The sequence below is a fragment of the Arctopsyche grandis genome, chromosome 11, assembly GCF_051622035.1.
Source record: "Arctopsyche grandis isolate Sample6627 chromosome 11, ASM5162203v2, whole genome shotgun sequence".
NCBI lineage: Eukaryota > Metazoa > Arthropoda > Insecta > Trichoptera > Hydropsychidae > Arctopsyche > Arctopsyche grandis.
The window spans coordinates 10,527,022-10,546,937 of NC_135365.1; the positions used below are offsets into that span (position 1 = coordinate 10,527,022).

The 19,916-nt window shown below is 32.8% G+C and overlaps 1 protein-coding gene across 1 annotated transcript in view; it reads right to left on the minus strand.

The window, feature by feature from the left end:
• Positions 1-514: 514 nt before the first annotated feature.
• LOC143918561 (uncharacterized) overlaps positions 515-19,916 on the minus strand; it is a 386,376-nt gene continuing 366,974 nt past the window's right edge. The window contains exon 8 of the mRNA XM_077440502.1: positions 515-660. Coding sequence (XP_077296628.1) covers positions 515-660 — 146 coding nt within the window. The remainder of the gene's footprint in view (positions 661-19,916) is intronic.

Here is a 19,916-nt window from a genome sequence, read left to right on the forward strand (position 1 = left end):
ATATCCAGGATATTGAATTTTTGAAATCGCTAAATATGTTTGTATACTAAAATTCATAACAAGATTTTCTCAAGTATTCATAAACACGATCCACAGGAATGAGGCATACGACTATTAAATATCATATTATAAAAATGTGAGCATATATACTACGTACGTATGTATATATACTAACGATTATGCCAGAGCACGCGTAACTTCACAATCCACAAATTCGGTCTTTGTCCAATCGCGCAACATCTGCCACAACACACCCACATATACACCCCATGAAAATCCTTTATTTCATTGTTTGTTTTGCCGCTATATGTATGTAGGTAAGCAAGCAAGCACTTGGCCCCACTTTACAACCCCCGTGCCACCAAAGCGCACCCCCACACCCCCGAGGGCGACAATTTGACTGATGGGCGAGGCGATACCGGCTAAAATTATGGGGTGTAAATTGATTTCTATTGATTTATACGTGTTTCTGACGAGAAACGCCATCGCGTGAGCAGCTCGCGACCGTCGATGTTTAGTAATGGTGGTCGAGCACGGCCAACTTCCAAAGTCGATATCCCGGGGATATCCTGGCGATGTCGGATAACCATGCTATTTTTATGTCAAATCGGAACACTGTCCTTTGACTCCATTCTAGGAAAGCCAAAGGAATCAAAACCACTGTAACAAAAGATTTTTCTCTATATAAGAAAAACATACATAATTTCGAGTAAATTTGAGTATCGTCAAAAGATGAGTTAACAATTTGAGTTCATTAATAAAATATTTAAATCTGATTAGCAGCACAGTAGAAATACTCAAAATCATATATAGTATGGTTTTTTTTAATCGAACTAACCTAACCAGTATGAAAACCCGGAACCTCTCATTTACTAGCAATATTTATTTTATTTCAATCAATAATGCACACTCGTCTTAACAGAATGTTCCAAAGTGACGAGTGTGGTATACATCGAATTATTAATTATTGATACCGGCATAAAACCATATATTGTACAGAATATTGTATACAATATTGTAAAGAAGTATTTTATATACTATAAAAAACATCGATTACACATTAAAAATCGATCCAATGATATATTTTTAAGAAGATGCTGAAAAACTCAAAACTTTGCGAGAAAATGAGTAAACGTTGGAAATTCGTTGGAACCGTTTCAATGAAAATCAGATAAATTTGTAAAATCTGATAGGAAACGATCGACCTGGAGTCACAAACCATGGTCTGGCCAACAACTACTAGTGGGAATCGAACCGTGACCACTCTGTTCGAAAGCATTATACCCATATGCTAACCACTAGTCTATGCTACTGGTTATATGGTATATGCTACACTAACTATTGAGTTATAATATTGGGTATTATCTAATCCAATCCCCGATATTTGGTATTTTGTATATTATGTTACAGTGAATATGTATTCCCCTAGTTAAAGTATACTTTTATTAGTATAAGAATTTTACTGTATTCGTTGGGGGGTGGTGGCCTCGTGTTGAGGGCTTTAAGGGTCAAATTCCTTGACCTTTAAAGCGGGCTTAGAGTATAAGAATACTTTCATCAACTCAATCGGTGAAAGCATATCACCCAAATCAGGATATTGATAGCATGCTCCCAATAACCCCATTTGACAAAAAGGACTGAGAACTGTCCACTTTATGAAAAATAAGACATTAAATTCAGTTATAAAACTGTTCTCATATAAATCTATATTTAGAAAAACTACAGAAGTTGGCCTAAGTTCAAGAAGTTAGCCTTGTGATGTAATTAAATATTTAAACACTGGAGAAGATAACGAAAAGCTTTTGTTGTTTTAGTGAAAGTATACTTTCACAGCTATAATAAAAATCACTGTAAAATATACATAAATAAGATTTGAAAGAAGAAAGTAGCTTTCTGATAAACATAAACGAAGTGAATAAGTACTTTGATACCTATTATTTATTCATTTTATTATAGAAACAAATAGTAAATAACATTATTGAAAATAAAAATTGGTTCTACAACTCTATATCGATTAAGATACGAATTTTAAATAAAATAATCAGGAATTTGAAACAAAAAATAGTAATAAAAATATAAGGCCGTACTTACCGAGTCAGAAACTTTGCTTGATTTATTCATAACACTTAAGTAAAAACCAATTTACTCATATATTCAATTTACAATTTTTTCGTATGTTATACTGCTATTGTTGAACTATGTATGTATGTATGTAGTATAGAAGCTACTTTACTATTTAATTTGTTTACAATATATTTAAACGAGGGCAAGCAATAATAAAACGAGTCAATGTGAACTAGAATGATACTAGATGAAGTGCAAGACTTGTATAGAAAAGTTGACTACAGTTAATTAAGCCACTAGTCATTTATTGAATACGTATGTAGTATGTTAGCAATTTATTATAAATAATAGTTTTTTCGAAAATTAGTTAGGTTATTAAAATTAAATAATAATACAATGGGAGTATATACGCTTTTGAAAAATTTTTATAGTTAACTTTTATTAATAAATATATACATATATATAATTCTAATTAAAATAGACTAGGACTATCTCGTCTGGAATGTCCCAGTCAAAAAGGGATGTATGGTAAGCCTATATACAACGGGACGGGGATCGCATGACTAATGCTAGACAAATGGGCCTTGAAGGCTCAAGAAAACGCAGAAAAAGCAAACGAGAGAGTCTCTCGACCAGCCGTGGAAAAATAATGGTCCTTTGGACTTTGGGGGTGGGCCTGGTGTGGTATCTCTCGGCACGCGCGTGTGGTCTTTCCGATAATTAATTATGTACCTTCTGGCCGCGTATATTAACGTGCGTGGACGCGTCAAATCCCAAACAAAAGACCGCTTTCAATCTCGTACTTTGGTCGGCGTCGACTCTTCAAAGGTGTAAATTATAGGTGAACTAGCCGTGAGATATGTCTAAAGTGCCGGGTAATGTTTCTCGGCGTTTATATTCTAGTAAAGCTCCGCTCAAATAATGAATTGCGTGAGATAAAACTGGTATTTCATTTGTTAAGATTATGTCGGAGTAAGCATGGATGTGCACATACATACATATAGTGAGGGTATTTTATAAGTTTGTTAAATAGAATGTTATATAATAAAATTGGATTAAATTTCATTGGTTTAAAATAACGGAATCGGATGAACTTGCGGTTTTATTCAGATTATTTTATTGCAATCATTGTTTTGTGCTTGTGATTTGTACACATTATTTGAATTAAAAAAGTATCATTAAAGTAATACCAAGGCTGTGGAGTCGGATCGAAATCCACCGACCCCGACTCCGACTTTATTTGACTCTCACTCTAACTCTCAGTCCGACTCTAACTTGAACAGTTTTAGTAAGATCGACTTTTCATTCCAACGTTTGAAATTGTTAGTAATAAATAATAGCCATTTTAAAAATATAAAAATCAAAAGGAATTAGTAAAATCGCTAAAAATTCACATTTTATCACAATTTATTGAATTATTGGTAATCAAATAGGTATAAATTAAAAGTAAGTACATTAATAGTATATATGTATGAATTTTTTACACAAATAAATCATTGCAAAAATTGAGAGTAAAAGCAATTAGAATAAAAGAGTATGAGACAGAGAAAACAATAGATGTTCGTCTCAAAACATCAAAATACTTGCAATAGTGATGTAATTTAAAATAATGATTTTTATAAAGAAATTATTAAATTTAAATTTATTAGTGGATTTACTTCAACAAAATTGGAGTCTCTAGTTGACACATACATAATACTATGAATTAAAGAAAATAATAAAACGGAGTCGGATTTCTTTGATTTATTACAACTCCGACTCCGACTCCATTGTTCTGTTTATCACAGTCAAGGAATTTCATATATTTTTAGCACAACTACAAATTGACTAATAAATTATCATCATTATTAACTGTCATCCCACCTATTATACATATATTCACTGATGTATTATTTCATTGCAAAAAATAATGAAAGCAATTTTAAATATTAAAATTATTAATACAGATTCTAAAGCCTAGATGAATACCGTAATTTAGAAAATATCTCTTTTATATGTATTTTATACATAATTCACTTACTACAAATGGATGGCATGAAATGACAGCATTTTCAAATTAACTTTGGCTTTATCTATGTACATATTTATATTATACTTGCTAACAAAAAAATCAAAATAATATTTCATATATTATAAATGCTCCTTTGCCTGAAAAAAATGATCTAAGATCAATGTGTTTTGCCAGTGATGCTAATAGTTTTGTATGGATGGGAAACTTGAACATTGAATGCCAAGATGGTATACAAAGTCCTATGCATTCAAACATGTATGGACCGCTATGTTCTCGGCATAACAAGAAGAGATAGGAAACCTGATACGTGGGTGAGAAGTATGACAAGGGTAGTGGATATGGTCAAAACAGCTAAGAGATTTAAATGAAAAAGGGCGAGTTACGTATTTAAAAGAATGGACAAGAGTACTAGAATGGTACCCCAGTGATCTTTCGTCGGTCGTTATCAAATTGTCAAAAAAATCTTACCTACTATTTGAATGGGTTTTCAAATTTACATATGTATATATTATACAATGTTAATACCATAGTTGTCGCTCAGAGGTAAAACCCGCAATGGCATCATGGTAAAACATTAATTAAAAAATATATATAAATAATATACTAACAAAATTTCAATATTGAAATCAACCAGAAGCTCTCGAATATCAGACAAATTTCAAACATACAACACTTCATATATAACCGGCTTAAAATACTACAGAATACGATAAATTATTTTTAATTGGCGTAGTAGTAACACGAGAGGCGTGCCTACGTAATTCAACCGCCTAATAATTTATTACATTACTTACATACCTATTATAAATTTTATACATTTTATTTTCAACCGTACAAATTAACTAAAATATCCCCCCACGTTTCCCCCTTTGAGTTTATTTATATTTTTTTCTTCTCCTGACGTAACAAACGCGTACGATCTCATACAGTAAACACACCTCATAGCTAAATTAATTTCCCGTGCGATAATGCGACAAGGGGAGAAACACTAACACGATTTGTGAATGTTTTTCATGCTCCCTTTCGCTCCAGTGCTAATTAAATTTTATAGCAGGCCAAAGAGAAGGGTATATAAAAATACGTCTGAGAATTATTTAAATTGCCGCGGTGTTTTATTAAGTCGAATTGTGCAGTACGCAGGCAAGGTCGAGCTATAAAATAGAGTCGCAAGAAGAAATTCATCAGACACAATTGAAATCCTTAATCTTCCTGACCAAAGACCGATTGCCGCCTCGGGCTTCGAACCCAATATCCCAACTCCGTAATAAGCACGCCGGATTTGAGGCCACGCGCGCACGCAAGATTGGATTTTTAATCATGGTCTTTGGTGATCCGTTACAGCCGCAGGACGATAGGGTTCGACCCTTCAAGAATGTGCCTGGACTGTAATTTTATGGAGGGGGGCAAGTCGTTTCTTTGCATTTTTGAATAATACCTTAAAATTCTTAACGATTTTCCCCTTCGAAAATTCAATGAACTGAGTTCAATGCCTGGTAGATATACGTAGGTATAATTAGTAATTTTAAATTAAAATATATTTTTTTTAATAGATAATTTAATTAAATATAATAAAATATCACTGGTTTAATTATTTTTTTGATTCGCAGCACGTGTTTTTACAAGTATTTATTAGCATCACTCTGTTAGTTCCTTGAAATTCTTGCCCTTCAAAAACTTGTGACCTGATTTTGAACCACTCTCACTCTTCAGGTCGCTTTGATATACGGGGGTAGCTAATATTGAAGTAAGCTAATGGCTTCGACATGAAGCTAGAGGAGTTTAACTCATTAAAATTTACATCTGAACCTTTATCAGATCGAACCAATGACAGCTAGCTGTCCAAACGCGACTTTCTACCACCCCTTCACAACTCAATACAAGTAATTTCTTTTACTATCATTTGTTTTTTAGATTGTTTTGCGTATATATTAAAAACGCTGCTAGATCAGATAAATTTGTACCACCCCGTCTCTTCGCAAACCTTACCGCCTGGAGTGGTTTCGATGATATCCTCGTATTAACTTATTTGAAAGTAATTGATAACGGTGATTCCCATATTTGAAGAAATAAAGTAGAAACTTGTCGAAATAATAAGATTGTACGAGATAAAAATAACATGAAGACACACATATCACAGCTCACATATCACACATATCACAGCTGCAGTCTACCAAAGTGTGTCGTGTCGCACTTTTGAGTGTGTTCTTACAATTTTAAATGTATTCAAGTACTGTCGAGTGTAGTAATTGTTGTCGTTCGTTACTTAAGGCAATAATTTGAATGTCCAGTTCTATTCAATAAATGGTCAGTAAATTTTATACAAATTTGGTGATAATGGTGTGGCATATATGTAGATAATAATTAACGGTTAATAAATCGCTTATTATTTTAAGTACTTTTTGACAAACAGACAATAGTCCAGCAGTTATTGACCAATAGTTAAACTTACTGATCATATATTTAGTGGCCAAATCAAACGAAGGAACTGACCAAATAACATACATATGTACATACAGAAACTACATAAAGTAATCCTTGTCCATTTTTGAGCAGTCCATTAAAATGGGATTTTAATTGTTCGGTAAGCTTTATATGTCTGTATATAGATTAAGTGTTTAAAATATATACAGTATTAGATTTTCTTAAGTATTGTATAAAGATAACAGAGTAAAGATAACATAGCCAGCAGCATAGCTCGGACGTTAAGCTTCTGCTTACCGTCAAGAAGGTGCCGGGTTCAATCCCTGAATGAAAATGAATTTTTCAGAGTATGCTGTTGGTCAGACCTGGACTTGTGACTCCAGGTTGATCGTTTCCTATCAGAGTTTGCCAATTTTCTCTGATTTCATTGTTGAAACGGTTCCCGGAAAAAAAAAAATTGGCTAAAAATCCTTCCTACCTACTATGTCACCATTATTTGAAATTTGATTGATGTACAATAAAAAATTTATGTACAATTCATAGATGTCTCGTTAATTTGCGAGTTTTTTCAGTGTCTCGCAATTCAACGACTTATAATAAAAATGCTGCATTTGTATTTGTAATTGGCCAGGAAGGCGCATTGGGATTTACCTGTAAGGCCTTCCTGGTATATATGTAAAATAAAAATAAAATAAAATACAAAATTGAATATGAAAAGTAATATCAGTATATCAAACAATCATTACTAGAAAAACGACATTATATTATATTAAAAATAAATATTATAAGTAGTATGTATACATTTTTCATTTAAAATGAAAGAAACACAAACATATTGAAAACAATACGTCATTTTCCGTAGATTAATTAATGATTATGACAAGAGTAGATCATGAGATCATATCGAAAATACCAGCAAAATCTACATTCTACCTCTATCTGTATTTATTTCCTTATATTTTTTCATTCCTCAGTCGAATTTGTTGCTCTTATTATTTTAGTTACCAAAATGTTACTTTCATTTATATTGGCTGAGGCATACATCCATTTACAGTTCGATTTAATTAATGTGTATGAATAAATGATATAATACAATCGTATGAAACACATATCTCATTTTAAAGTCAAACAAATTTAAAAAATCGTTAATAAGCGAGCAGTTAAGCGTACAAACATTTATCCATAAAACAACACGAGTCAGTAATAAATGTTTCCGAATGGCGAAACGGCAGCTTTGCGCAAATTGATAGATCCAATTTTCACCGTAAACTGTTTTCAGATTAGTCCAATAAATTTCGATACGGCAATGATGAAAATTATCACAATCAAAGTGTCAAAAACAAGCAAGGACCTCACCCTCCGCGTATTTTCGGCGGGTAGAAAGCGACCTGAAAGGCGAGCAGACGAAAGATTGACGCCGAGGTGTGCCCGTAGGAAATTCGAATAACAAAGTCGAAAACCTTGTCAAAACTAATGATAAATTCATAAAAGGTGACAGACAGCGGGGTAGTCACTCGTAACAAGAAACGTTTATTATAAGGCGAGAGTGATTTATTACGCGGCCCACCCATTGAGATGGCCTGACGGTGAAAATCTTGAAAATTCCCTCACAATGGAAAATTGCCCGTATTAGGCAACGGCAGAATTCTGTCAATGTCCGATAAATTTTCGATGATTATCTTTTATTTTATATCGAATATATATATATATATATATATATGTATACATAGGTACACGTTTATAAATTAATACAGTGTAAATGACAACTTAATAATTTCCCGTCAATATTATAAAAAACTAGTGTTGTGCCCGTTGATTTGAACGGGTGGTTTCGGAAAGGGATTGATTATATACAAATATAATATAAGGTAATTTATAGGCGCACGCAAGTATATATATATATATATATATATATATATATATATATATATATATATATATATATACATATATATATATATATATATATATATATATATATATATATATATATATATATATATATATATATATATATATATACATATTTAGGTGTTTGTAATATCAATATTTTGAGAGCATTTTGAAACCATTTCTTGTTATTCCAAAAATTATTTTAATAATTTGATTTAACATTATAAATATTTATTTATTGTTTTATTTCTGTCTTAACAATAAATAGACAAACCCTTGTTTGTTTGCTTGCTATAAAAATCTGTTTACAAATATTATTTAGCAATAGCAAATTTAGTATACTATTGTTGCGTAAGGGTGGGTTCAGGATCCAAATAAAAGGCCAAAGTCACTTATTCAACGATTAAAGAGGTTCACACGGATCCATTGCTCACTCCAGAATGATCTGATCTACCGTGTGTACCTCTTTATAAAGTACAAGTTGCACATCACAGCTTCCCGATCCATTAATGTGTCTATTGTTTAGGCACGTAAAGGTCAACCCTGGCGAGTATGTTGTTCAAGTACGCACTCGCCCAAATCTTTGAAAACTTCTGCGTATCCTTTGTTCGGGCACTGAGTCCCGTTAGCCTAATCAGGGGTATCTGTTGTTCACCCACGAATGCACTAAGACAGTGAATACTCGATGTAACTTTGATATATACTAAAAAAAAATCTGTAAAAGTTCAATTTTTATATATTGTTTTCAACTTTCATCGGCCTGTTAATGTTGGGCAATTTGATTAGTATTATATGTTATATTTGTCTCAAGTCCATTTGTTTTACAAAGATAAAGTATCTCAAAGTTTATAAAAGCAATTTTTGTTGCATTATTAAATACCTTTTCAAATAAATTATTCGGGCATTGTCTAATCGAATCTTAAACAATTAAATTTGGCTCCGGCTGCTGCCGGCAAAGAAATCGAAAAGTTTACTTTGCCAAAATTGTTGTTGAACGTAACCGGACCCTTTTGTTATATGGAGGTCAAAGCGTTACGAGAAAAAAAAATTACTAGAAACTTTTTTTATCCGAAAGCCGAAAGTGCTTCAAGAATTTCTTTTAATACTTTTATCTCGCCCGCTCGGTTCGGAGGAGAAAGACCAGACTTTTTCGCCCGAAACTTTACACAAAAGTCTGCTTATTTACGAGAGAAACGACGAGACAAAACATAAACCACTTTCTCTGAGATGAAATTAACCAGTCGAATTATATTACACCCCCAAGCGAACACTTTGATATTAAATACCCGTGTATTAAAATTGATTTCCTCGTTGCGTGAGATGAAAACGACACTTTGCCATTTCTGAAGACCCACAATAACCTCTCTAGTATCGATCAAACCGTCAAAGGAGAAATTGAACCATGGCTCTGAGGTTGGTAAGGTACTGGCAAGCAAGTGAAAATCGAAGCCAGGTGATGGCAAACATCTGCAATAGTCCGAGATGAAGGCATCAAACCACTATGATTTTCGCCAAGGAACTCCCCTGGAGACCCGTTGGCTGATTGCTTCGCTTTTCCACCGTGAAAGCAATCTCAATATTATTATCGAGAGTAAGAGTAATTACCTTAGAAGATTACCCCTGTCTATTGCAGAGGTGTACTAGAGACGGGTTATACACACCCCATGCTTTGATAACTATACAGAGACCATTTTGAAATGAACTCTAGTTCAATACAAATATAAAGAAGCAGACAGAATAAATACGACTATAATATATGTAGAAAGTGGCATAAAATGTATTTGTATTTATAGAAATGGTAATTTTTGTTTGTGAAATCGTGACCATAAATATTTAGAGCGTTCCAAGCAATATTGAGTTGATCGCTTTCGAACTATGTATATTATTATATTGACGCCTGTGGGGTTTACGAGACCCATCTGTTCAAATGAACAACCCTTTTCACTTCACATAAATCTCGATCGTGTGTCCGATGACTAATTTGTTATGATAAAATAAGAAAAATATAATGCTCGTTATTTAATTTAAATAAATTGAGAAGAAATCTAAATTAACATCAGATAATACGTATACATTTGTATGTGATACATACAAATATCACATATGTATGTCAACTGTTTTCTACTGAGAATTTATTAAAATGATAAAATTAAGTGTTTGTACAAAACTAAGTTTTTAATCCTTATATGTAGGTTGTATGCAATAAATCTACAAAAGAAGAATTGCAATTGCTATTTGCACCATATGCAGACATTTTCTATTATTCATTATTATATTATTTGTATTTTGCTTGAAAATACAAGTAATTTATCAATCCCACTACAAATGAGAAAAAGCAATATTAAATTATATTGTTCTATGTTTACTGAAACAAACGAACTTTATTAACAAGACTATAGTTATAACTCTGGTAATTCATATCTTTCTTTAACATACTATATAGTAAAAAAAATGCACACAAATAAAAATGTTTGACACTAATAGTTTGCATTAATATGACACTTGGTAAATTAAAATATAAATATAATATAAACAACATTTTACCTTTATTTTTAATCACATATACAGTAAAAAACCCTTAATCAATTAATACTTGCTTTGTGCTAAAAAAAATTCGCTAGCCACTGTGCTGGACGCCAAGCGTGTATATTTTAAGTTAAAATAATGGAAAATCAATCAAAAGTAATTAAATCATTTTATCGTGTACTAAACGTCGAATAATGTACATATAATAAGTGCAAGAAACGAAAAAAAAAAGATGGATGTCATCCCAAGGCGGATATCATTCTCACACTGACCGTTGAGCGTGGTGCGTACTGAGTTTTTCCTGTCTCTCACATCTATGAGGCACGTGTACAAGGCGCTTCCCGTGAAAATAATTATTAATGTTGATATTGATCAATGAATTTATTTCGTAATTCCATAATTTGAATCATAGAGGCTTTTATGAGGAATTATTAAAATATGAAAACCCTGAATTCAGTATATTTGAAGAGATGAAATAAAATATAAATCCGGGTCACTCGCTATCCATCACAGTGCGGCAAGTGCTTTATACAGTAGCAGTAAAAGATTTCAAACATCTAGAATTATGTTGATGGTTTTAAGTTCGGATAATATGTGTCAAAGTTTGTCTAATAAATTAAAAATGGTATATATTGAGAATCCTTATGTGATAAAATTTTTTGCTATTTTATGTTTAGGAGAAAACATTGATAACAGTCAGCTCTAACTCTCCTATATATGTAAGTTTCAATTGAATTCAATGATATAAATATCTTTTATTTTGCTCAAATTTGAATAAGAATCTCAAGAATGTGGACGACAGTAATATGAGTGCGTAGAGAAAAATATTTTCCATGGGGCTAATGTTATCCCGTGCGAGATGCAGGAGGGTGAAAGGACATCAACGTTTATCCTCATACAAATTGTGTCTATCCTCAATTCTCATAAATATCAGACGTTATCTGAGGATGGTCGGCTCGCCCAGTTTGCTCAGTGTTGAAAGGATTCGTTGAATATGTAGGCAAATGGCGGCAATTCATTGCGAATGACAAAAAAAGGGTCCGAAGAAAAGATTGACAAATGACCCCGCGTTTCCCCCGGACGAACACACACACAAGCACGTATAATATTATATTTATGGAAAATATAAAGAGTTGGTCTTGTCGGTCCTTTGGGGGTGGTTTTGACCTCTTTTGGTATATGGAAATCTGTGTTGCAAGTGTTGCGCTGTCATACTGTGCAACGTTGTCGTCTCCATGACGAGGATCTGACACGGAACTATTTCAAATTCCGGTCGTCTGGAAAGCCGGTAGTCGGATTCTGTACGCTTATTTCTCCTTCTATACAGTATTGCGAAATAGGATTCATTACGGTGCACTCACTCGTGTGCATGTCGTCTCTAATAAACTGCATTGAAAACGCTCGAAATGAATGGCATAAATTTGCTCGCAACGAAAAGTTGCAATCGTGAAAAGAAGCGTGCCGTAATTTGAAGATGAAAGCAATATTATGAAAGAATAACGTATAACTAGAATATTATGAAAGAATAACGTATTTCAATCGAACATGCCTTTACATATCGCTCCAAGCCACTAGTGTACTATGTAATACAGATACAATACAATAATACAATTAATATAAGCATTTTTATGCAATTCGAATTCATACATACATACATACATCATCCACAGTGACATCTATGTAGAATTTTTTGCAGCATTTTTATTATATAAATTGCCGAACCTCAAGACGCTGAATAACTTGAGACTTGCAAGAGAAATTGAATTGCCAATTTACAGGAACCATTTCAATGAAAATCAGAAAATTGGCAAAATCTGATAGGAAATGATTGACATGAGAGTCACAAACCAAGGTCTGACCTTCAGTTGCTAGTGGGAATCTAACAGTGACCACTCCAATCGAAAGCTCTAGTACACGCTGCTAGTTTTTATTATATTTAACGTCCAGTAGTTTAATAAAATGACACTCGTTATTTGATATATGAAGTACTATTGATTATAATGAAATGATTTTTGAAGCTGAAAAAACTTTATAGATTTTATAATTAACACTATAACGTATTAACGTAACGTAACGTAAGAAAACAAGGTGATTGGTATTCGTGGACGACCTTTTGACAAGTACTGCTTGCCTGATTGCGCCAAAATGGCCTTCGGCTTCGGCCTATGAGAACACTGCATGCAACAACCAATAGGGTGTCGCGACTCATCGGCGAATGAACGTACTGATTTGAGAATACTTGATCTGTATCAATTCAACTGTATAGATTCATTGGGAGCTGGCTGGTCGACGCATCAACAATAAACTTTCTCTACTCACTGCATATTTCATTTCGTAATATTTTTCATAAATAAAAAATATATTTTGATGAATCCAACAAAAGTGACCGAAAAACATTTTCTGTATACATAAAATAGCGCCTTTATATAAAGTGTTGACATATTGATAAGTTTAACTTAATAAGATATAACATATTATTACATAAATAAATTAAGAATAGCAAATATAATATATCTTTTCAGTCAAAATTTTTATAATAAATGAAATTGCATGCTTTTTTTCTAAATGTTAGCGAATGAATAAGAAATGAATTATTTTGTTACATTTTAAAAATCTTTCCATTTATTCTTCCCACTCTCTATGTGTCAAATATTAATATTCCGAATTCAAAATCACACTTTGACATTTTATATTGAAATTCACATTCGATAATCCAAATAATAAATATAAAATATAAAAAAATATGCGCATCGACATCAAATAAAAGTACGCTTCAGAACGCCTCTCAACAGACTTCTATTTGCGTATGTATTTTAATGCATTTTTCAGAAATATGCATCATATCTGAATAAATAAAAGATTAAGTTGCGGCAAAGACCGATGCATTGTGTCATTATCCGACAAGTTAACCTCTGACAGTCAGACCTTAGAAAGTGATCATTAATTTTTCAACGCATCACGTCTGGCCACTATAACGGTCAACTTAATATCAGGTACGTACAATTCAAACATCAAAAATGCACACGACCACTTATGATATACACATCCCGACGTATGTTCTCTCAATAATTAGTTATCGTAAAATGTTATGAACGTGTTTTTGTATACACGTGTATAATGTGAGGGCGTTAGTTTCGTCCACTCCTGGAGAGGGGGTGTGGAAAAAATTGGACATCCGGTGTGGAACGATCAATCTTGCTGTCGGGCCATTGACGGGGTATTTGTTTTGCGGGAAACCGGCTATGCGATATTCCGGGAAACCGGAGCCAGCTCAGGGAATGCTAAATGGAATAATCCCCAAATTCGGGATTATCGCGCGAAAATATCCGCAACTGGGACGGACAAGGATGCATTTAATTAAAACGTATATTTTTTATTCAATGTAATATTATTTATATGTATTGGTTATAATTGTAAATTCTAGAAGAGGCGAAGCGAGGGTTGCATTGTAAATAGCGAGGTTAAAACAAACAATGACTTGCTGAAAGGCAAATTTTGAAACGATAGCGCAAATGCAATAAACAAGATGAACAGTGCATTTCGTACTTGGTACTTGGAGTGCATCTCCCCCTTCTTAGCTCTGGAATATCTTTCGTTAGTTCAAATATACGTCTGGCTATGTATTTATAAAGTAATTTACAATGAAATGATTTCAATAGTTAAGCTATTTAAGACAGTTTAATTAATGACCGTAGTAGTTTGCGTTGTTTTTTTAATATAATGACTGTGCTTATTTCGTTAGTAATCTTATTTGATTTGGTCAGTAAATATATGATCAGTTAGTCATCGATTGCTTGACTATTTTATGTTTGTTAAAAAATGCTTAAAACAATACTGTTTGCTGACCGTTCATTTTTATCTATATACATATACATACGTATGTAAAATACTGTTATTACTACTAATTTTATTAAAAGTCACTGAACTTTTGATGAAAAAAAAACTGATCATTTTAATTGTTGCCTTTTTATATACATATGTACATACATATACATATATGGTATAAAATTACATTATTATATCTTCAGATATCTAGTCACAATCATGAAATTCATAGTTTGTTACAGTTTAAGTAATAGTATAAATTAAGGAATAATCGGTTTCGGGTAAAAATATACACTAAAAATCTGTAAACCTTTTTCTATAAAGAATCAGGACGTAGTATGTAGACAAAAGAGAAAGAGCACCATTGAATATCACATTATTTCCCACACTTTTATAAATTCTATAAACGAATTTGATCTAAAAGTTTCAAAAACCATGATACTAGTGACCATGAACCATGATACAAAATTGACAAATATTCTTACTGTAGTTGAATGCTATACATATGTATATCTATTAATCTTATATTCACCAAATCATTGATACTGTATAAAGTATGATTTTGAATGGTTAAAAAATCTACTGAAATCATGTTCATTAATATAAATTAATCTATAAGTAAATTAAAAACGTATATGAGCATGTATAAAATCTTGATATATTAAGTTAATATGAGATGAAAATAAATTAGAGCGAAAAATTAAGCTTTTATGACTAGTATTTGTGAGTTTCAAATAGTCCGTAGAAAGCCTCGTGTTGATAGTAGTTGTCACCATTTTGATCTGATACAAGATTCTGATGTAATTTTTAATTAATCCGATGTAATTAATTAATTCCGATGTAATTTTCATTTATCCGCTATTTTATTACTTTACTGTTTTTTTCTTCTCTTTTCTTGTAATTTTTTTTAATATAATTTTTGATTTTGCGTTTTGTTCTATCTTCTAATTTTTTTCTCCCTCTCTTGTTTTATTAAGTAGGCCATTATGGCGCATTAGGTTTTTCCTGTAATGCCACAATGGTCCAAAACTTTTAAATAAATAAATTAATTGGTTGATGATTAAAATCCTCTAGCCTCGTGTCGAAGACATTTACTTACTTCGATGTTAGCTAGTATAATATATATTATACTAGCTAGCCATATCCCATATGTTAGTAAAACATTAAAGCGATCCGAAGTATGAAAGTGGTTCAGAATCAGATCACAAATTTTTGACAGGCAAGAATGTCACTGAACTAACTAAACTAACTAAGCTAAAAAATAAATGTATGTAAATATGCATATATGGAAATTGTTTAAGACATCGTTATATAACAACCTGTTGAACTTCCCAGCCTTAATGTACATATGTACATACATAATTACTAACAAAATCGATATGCATCCAAATCCACAATGGCGATGACATATCGGCGCCATTTTGAATACGGCGCAAATACCATAACATCATCACTCTCACAGTAGGCTACCTCCTACTGCCAAAAAAATACGAACCGACTGAGAAACAAAAAAAAACGGTGGCCCCGCGGTGGTAATTAGGGTCAGAGATAGACCAAAGTGAGGATAGATCGGCGTGGCACTTTAACAAATCACTTCGTTTACAAGAGTTTATTATGGTGTCGTGGGTGAGGAGAGGGGAAGCGGGGTGTCCCTGGTGACGCGTTAAAGCCTCCCGTGTTTCACCCCCTAAAAATCCCTCCCCATCCCACAGGAACACCCCATTGGCCTATCGAAAGCCTTTTAATGCGGATAAAACTTTCCACTTTCACCGGAGATGTGGGACATTTATGCCCTGCTACTAGTGTGTGTGCCAGATTTCGAAAGTATGTAGGTCTGAGAACGTCTCGTGTGCGCTATTTTTAACCGGAATATATAATTTTAACGACGCCCTTATCTCAAATATTTATGTGGGGGGTGGTCGATCGTTCCCACCGATTTGTACCCTCAGAAATCCATTAGCGTTTTACCGGGCGCGTTGACACGTTGACAATCACCACACACTGTGCGTAAAAAATGGTCGCTATACTATTTTCTTAGTTCGTTTTTGGTAAGCGGGGCACCATCTGTTTGTGTTAAATTTGAAAGGGTTAAAATGTTGTGTGGATATGAAAAAAATGGTTCAAAAGTGGTTTCAGGGCGCATTATCTATTATTTATAGTCATGGTTTCTGTCGAGACATTGAGTCTAGGTTGAAAGTCTGTCGTCACAATTTGCTGATGCAAGCCGATAAAGTTGTGTAAAAAAAATGTAAATATTTTTCTTGATCTACAAATTTTTGTCCATTGATTTATTTCGATCAATTCTTCATAACTGGTAGAAGGAAAAACATTTAATGAAGTTAAAATCACCCATCATAAGATACTTTTCATTGTATAATAGTATCTTTTGATAATCTTACACAGACCATATATATGTATACCTTTACATACACATGATAAGTATTGGAATTTATTTATTTAAAAAAATAGAAACAGTATTACAACGTATATGCATGTAACATTGTAACATGTATGTAACATTGACACCAAAAAAGTTTCTAAAAATTAAAAACAACAATAAAAAAATTAAAAACGGAGAAGAAGAGCATTGACTAATGGTTGAAATGAGATATATGTATGTACTATATATATGTATGTATTAACTACTAAGAAAAATGAGCAAACAATAGAAATTAAAACCAAGAAAAGGAACAAAAAAGATCAGTCTGAGGAGGAATATTGTAAAAATAAGAGCAAGATCTATGTACATGTATAAAAAAGAATTATAGCAATAGAAAAAATGAAAAAAATATAAGAGGGATCTTATTGGACATTGAAATAGGATCTTACTTAATAAAAAATGACTATTCATTATATAATTCAAAAGCTTAAACAAAAAATTTAAATAAATCATAAATTTTCGTCATTAAAGATTTTAAGGAAACAAAAATATCATTGTGAAGAAGTCTGGAGTTGCAGTGGGAATGGAATTTTCTATTTATGCGTTTTAAATTATTAATATATGTATGTATACTCGATAGAAAGGATTCCAAATGTTACAAAAAAAATCCAGATGACTTCTTACAAATGAATTGAGAAGCAAGGAAACAGTACTACATATGTGATTTAAAGAGCTTGGAAAGGGCTTATTATCAAATCAATATAAAAACGGAAAGATTATTATACTATCAAATAAAATGCCAAGGTAAGTCACACGATCAACCAATAGTAATTGATTATTATTAAACAAAAATTAAACAATATAGGGGACGTACGTATGTCTAGAGAATGTAATGTGGAAACACTCGGTAGTATTGAGGAACAACGATTTATTAAGAAAATAGCTAGTGAAGGAGTCTGAGTCTTTGTGTAAGATAATCTTCAAATGAAGACGAGATGTGAAATACATAGATATTTTGCCTACACCTGGAATTTTCTTATTTAGATAAATTGATATGATTTTTTTTTCATAACAAGAATTTGTACAGTCCTAATGTTATCTCTACATTGATTAAAAATGTATACCGCATACTTAAATAAATATATGGTGTATGCCAAGCCCAGTTATGTATAGAATCAATATTGAATTGATTGATTATACACCACATCATTACTATCATCGAATGTTTAATCAGCTTTGTTTAACTTATAGCTTAATTACCCGTATCATAATGTTTCAGGCTATTGGGGGGGAATCAACAATGTAAATAGTTCAGACGTATTCACTAAATGAAATCAAGCTTGAAAATAATGAAAGTATTACTGTATTGAAAAAACATCAGTTAACTACATACTACAAGGCAAGCTTTTAATACATTGATCATACACTAACAAAAAACATTATTAGTTACATTGAAAGCATTTGTCTACTATAATAATAATGTTAAAATAAAAAGCAAGCTTAATCGATCATTTTGATATAATTAAACTCTTTGAATAAAACTCTTGCGAATAACTCGTTCGTTTATATTATCCAATACTGCACGTCAACAGCTCGGCATAACACTGCACGGAAAATACTACTTCGGTTCATACTATACAGCACCACTCGTTTGCAGCACGTTTATGCCTGTTAAAGACAAGTGCAAGACAAAATCGACTTACTTATACACCATATAGCGTAAATATACGGCGCAATATTACTTGCGTTGCATCAATACTGTCACAATATGATGTCTTTGAAAATATTCATATCCACATGGCAACACTATCGTTAGTACGGGTGCGCTCGCCAGTATGATGTCACTTCATGCATGGATATTTTAACAACCGGATCCGGACCGGATACATTTCGTATAATATTGGAGCACATACAAAAAGGAGCCGCCGTTATAATTGGTTTTCGAGGATTATCTCCAGGCTTAAGTGCTGTCGGCTAACAATGGAGACCCCCGAAGGGACTTAGTGGTCGGTAACGGCATTCGATCACTTCTCACTAGAGTTCTCAGAACTGAGAGTACGATTACGTGGGACTGCATATCTAGTACGTGACTATAACAATAGGTAAATAAACATGTCGAGGAAGATGCAATGAGCGACCTGCACTTTATAAGCAGGTACTTAGGCCATTTTTCTGTTTTTTATGATAATATTTATTTAAGGCATTCTGGACGGAGCACTGGCAGTGCGTGAATATCCTTAATCACCCAATAAATGCTGAGAAGTGACTTTGGCCTTTTATTTGGATCCTCAACCCACCCCTACGTAACAATATTATTATTTATTTATTTTTTACATATGTATGTATATACCAGGAAGACCTTACAGGTTACACCAATGCACCTTCCTGGCCAATTACAAACATTGCAGCATTTTTTTATATTATACAAGTCGCTGAATTACAAGACACTGAAAAACTCGCAAATTACCGATACATCTATGAATTGTACATTAATCAATCTCAAATAGTGGTGACATAGTAGGTAGGAATGATATTTAGCCAATTTTACCGGGAACCGTTTCAACAATGAAATCAGAGAAAATCGGCAAACTCTGATAGGAAACGATCGACCTGGAATCACAAATATCCAGGTATGACCAGCAGCACTACTGATATACTCGGAAAAAATCTTTTCAATCGAGGTCAGCTCATGGAATCGAACCCGGCGCCGAGCTATGCTGCTGGCTAATATGAATAGATCGTGTCGGCTACTGGTGTAAAGGATACGACACATACACATTACGGAACATATGTTTA